The sequence below is a fragment of the Carettochelys insculpta genome, chromosome 2, assembly GCF_033958435.1.
Source record: "Carettochelys insculpta isolate YL-2023 chromosome 2, ASM3395843v1, whole genome shotgun sequence".
NCBI lineage: Eukaryota > Metazoa > Chordata > Testudines > Carettochelyidae > Carettochelys > Carettochelys insculpta.
The window spans coordinates 4,485,888-4,487,537 of NC_134138.1; the positions used below are offsets into that span (position 1 = coordinate 4,485,888).

At 57.6% G+C, this 1,650-nt stretch overlaps 1 protein-coding gene across 1 annotated transcript; it reads left to right on the forward strand.

Moving 5' to 3' along the window:
- The first annotated feature begins 664 nt into the window (after positions 1 to 664).
- Positions 665 to 1,381, forward strand: LOC142009055 (vacuolar protein sorting-associated protein 28 homolog). The gene is made up of 2 exons (XM_074986499.1): positions 665 to 858; positions 1,264 to 1,381. Exons 1-2 carry the CDS (start codon positions 665 to 667, stop codon positions 1,379 to 1,381), a joined length of 312 nt encoding a protein of 103 aa, XP_074842600.1.
- The last annotated feature ends 269 nt before the right edge of the window (positions 1,382 to 1,650 follow it).

Below are 1,650 nucleotides of genomic sequence, written 5' to 3' on the forward strand. Positions count from 1 at the left end.
TTGAATACTGCGTGCAGATGTGGTCGCCTCATCTCAAAAAAACAAAAAAAAAACACCCTTGGCTGTGGAAAAGTTTCAGAAAAGGGTAACAAAAACAATGGATTTGGACCGGGTCCATCTGAAGAGAGATTAAAAAGTCTGTGACTTTTCAGTTTAGAAAACAATAGATGAAGGGTGCGGGGACGACTAAGAGGTCGACAAAATCATGACTGGTGTGGAGGAAAAATAAGGAAAAGGTATTTACTTGTTCCCACCACACGAGATCTAGGGGTTACCCAGTGAAATTAGCAACAGGGTTAAGAACAAACAGGATGTATTTCTCATGCAGTGCACAGTTCACTTCTGGAGCTCCTGGCCAGAGGATGGCGTGAAGACCAGGACTTTATCAATAGAGTTCCAAAAAGAGCTAGATCCATTCAGGGAGGTGAGGTCCATCGGTGGCTGTTAGCCAGGATGGGCAGGAATGATGGCGCTAGCCTCCGTTTGTCAGAAGTTGGAACTAGATGACAGGAGATGGACCACTCAATGCTCAGCTGTTCTGTTCGCTTCCCTTGGGGCACGTGGCATTGGCCACTGGCCGAAGACAGGGCACTGGGCAAGATGGATTTTGGTCTGACCCGGTGTGGCTGGTCTTCGGAGAGAGAGGGGGACAAGCTAGGGGTGCATGGAGGCTTCACTGCTGGCAGCAGCGCCTGAAGGGGGGTGGGGCTTTCCCAGCCGGGCCCCAGGCAGGAAAAGCAGAAGCTCCATGCTTTTGTGCATCCAGATCCAGCGAGACCTGCGGGAGCTGATGGAGACGATGAACCGCATGAGCCACCTACCTCCTGACTTCGAGGGGAGACAGAAAGTGAACCAGTGGTGAGTAGGGTGCTCTGAGGCCCCTGCCCTCTGCAGGAGCAAGCCCGGGTCCTGACCCAGCTCTCCAGGACAGGGCCTGGACCTGCCTTGCCCCATGGCGCTCCTGCCAGTCTGAGGGCATGGGGGAGCGCAGAGTGCCTTCGGGCCCAGCTCCATCAGTCTGCTCCCTCTGCAGTGGGAGGTGCTTGTCCCCAGCCCTGCTCGCCATGTCTGATCAGGGGCCTGGTTGCGGGGTGGGACCGTGGCCAGAGGAGCTACCAGCTTCCTCCTAGGCCAGCACTCAGGGCGACAAGTCATGGCTCCTGCCAGGTCCCTCCAGTACTAGTGCAGGCGCAAAGTGCAGCCCAGCAAAGGGCCTTCTTCCTGCTCTGGGGGCCAGGCCTGTGCCTTGACTCTCCCCGGCAGGCTGCAGACGCTGAGCGGTATGTCTGCCTCTGACGAGCTGGACGATTCCCACGTGCGCCAGATGCTGTTTGATTTGGAATCCGCCTACAATGCCTTCAACCGGTTCCTGCACTCCTGAGGCTGGGCCCTGCGCCCTGCCTGGTCCTGAGGAGCGCCCTCCCACTGTAGCAGTCCAGCAGGCTCCAGGCCCTTTCCCCTAGGCTGCTGTTGGGGGCAGGAGGCTGGGAGTGGTGCACTGCAGCCATTCCCGCAGCAGGGTTAGGGCTGAGTCAAGGTGAACTGTGCTGCTGCAGGGCACATTCACACTGGGCCAGCTCCAGCCAGCCTGTCTCCTTTCCTCCCTCCCCGTGAGTCCTGCAAGCAGGGCGGGAGACTTGTACACCTGCG

What these genes read in the sequence shown, in the direction of transcription:
- LOC142009055 (XM_074986499.1), top strand. Translation starts at nt 665, where the DNA reads ATGGAGGCTTCACTGCTGGCAGCAGCGCCTGAAGGGGGGTGGGGCTTT. An exon ending in AGACAGAAAGTGAACCAGTG is followed by an intron (nt 859 to 1,263) that starts GTGAGTAGGGTG and finishes TCTCCCCGGCAG; the next exon opens with GCTGCAGACGCTGAGCGGTA.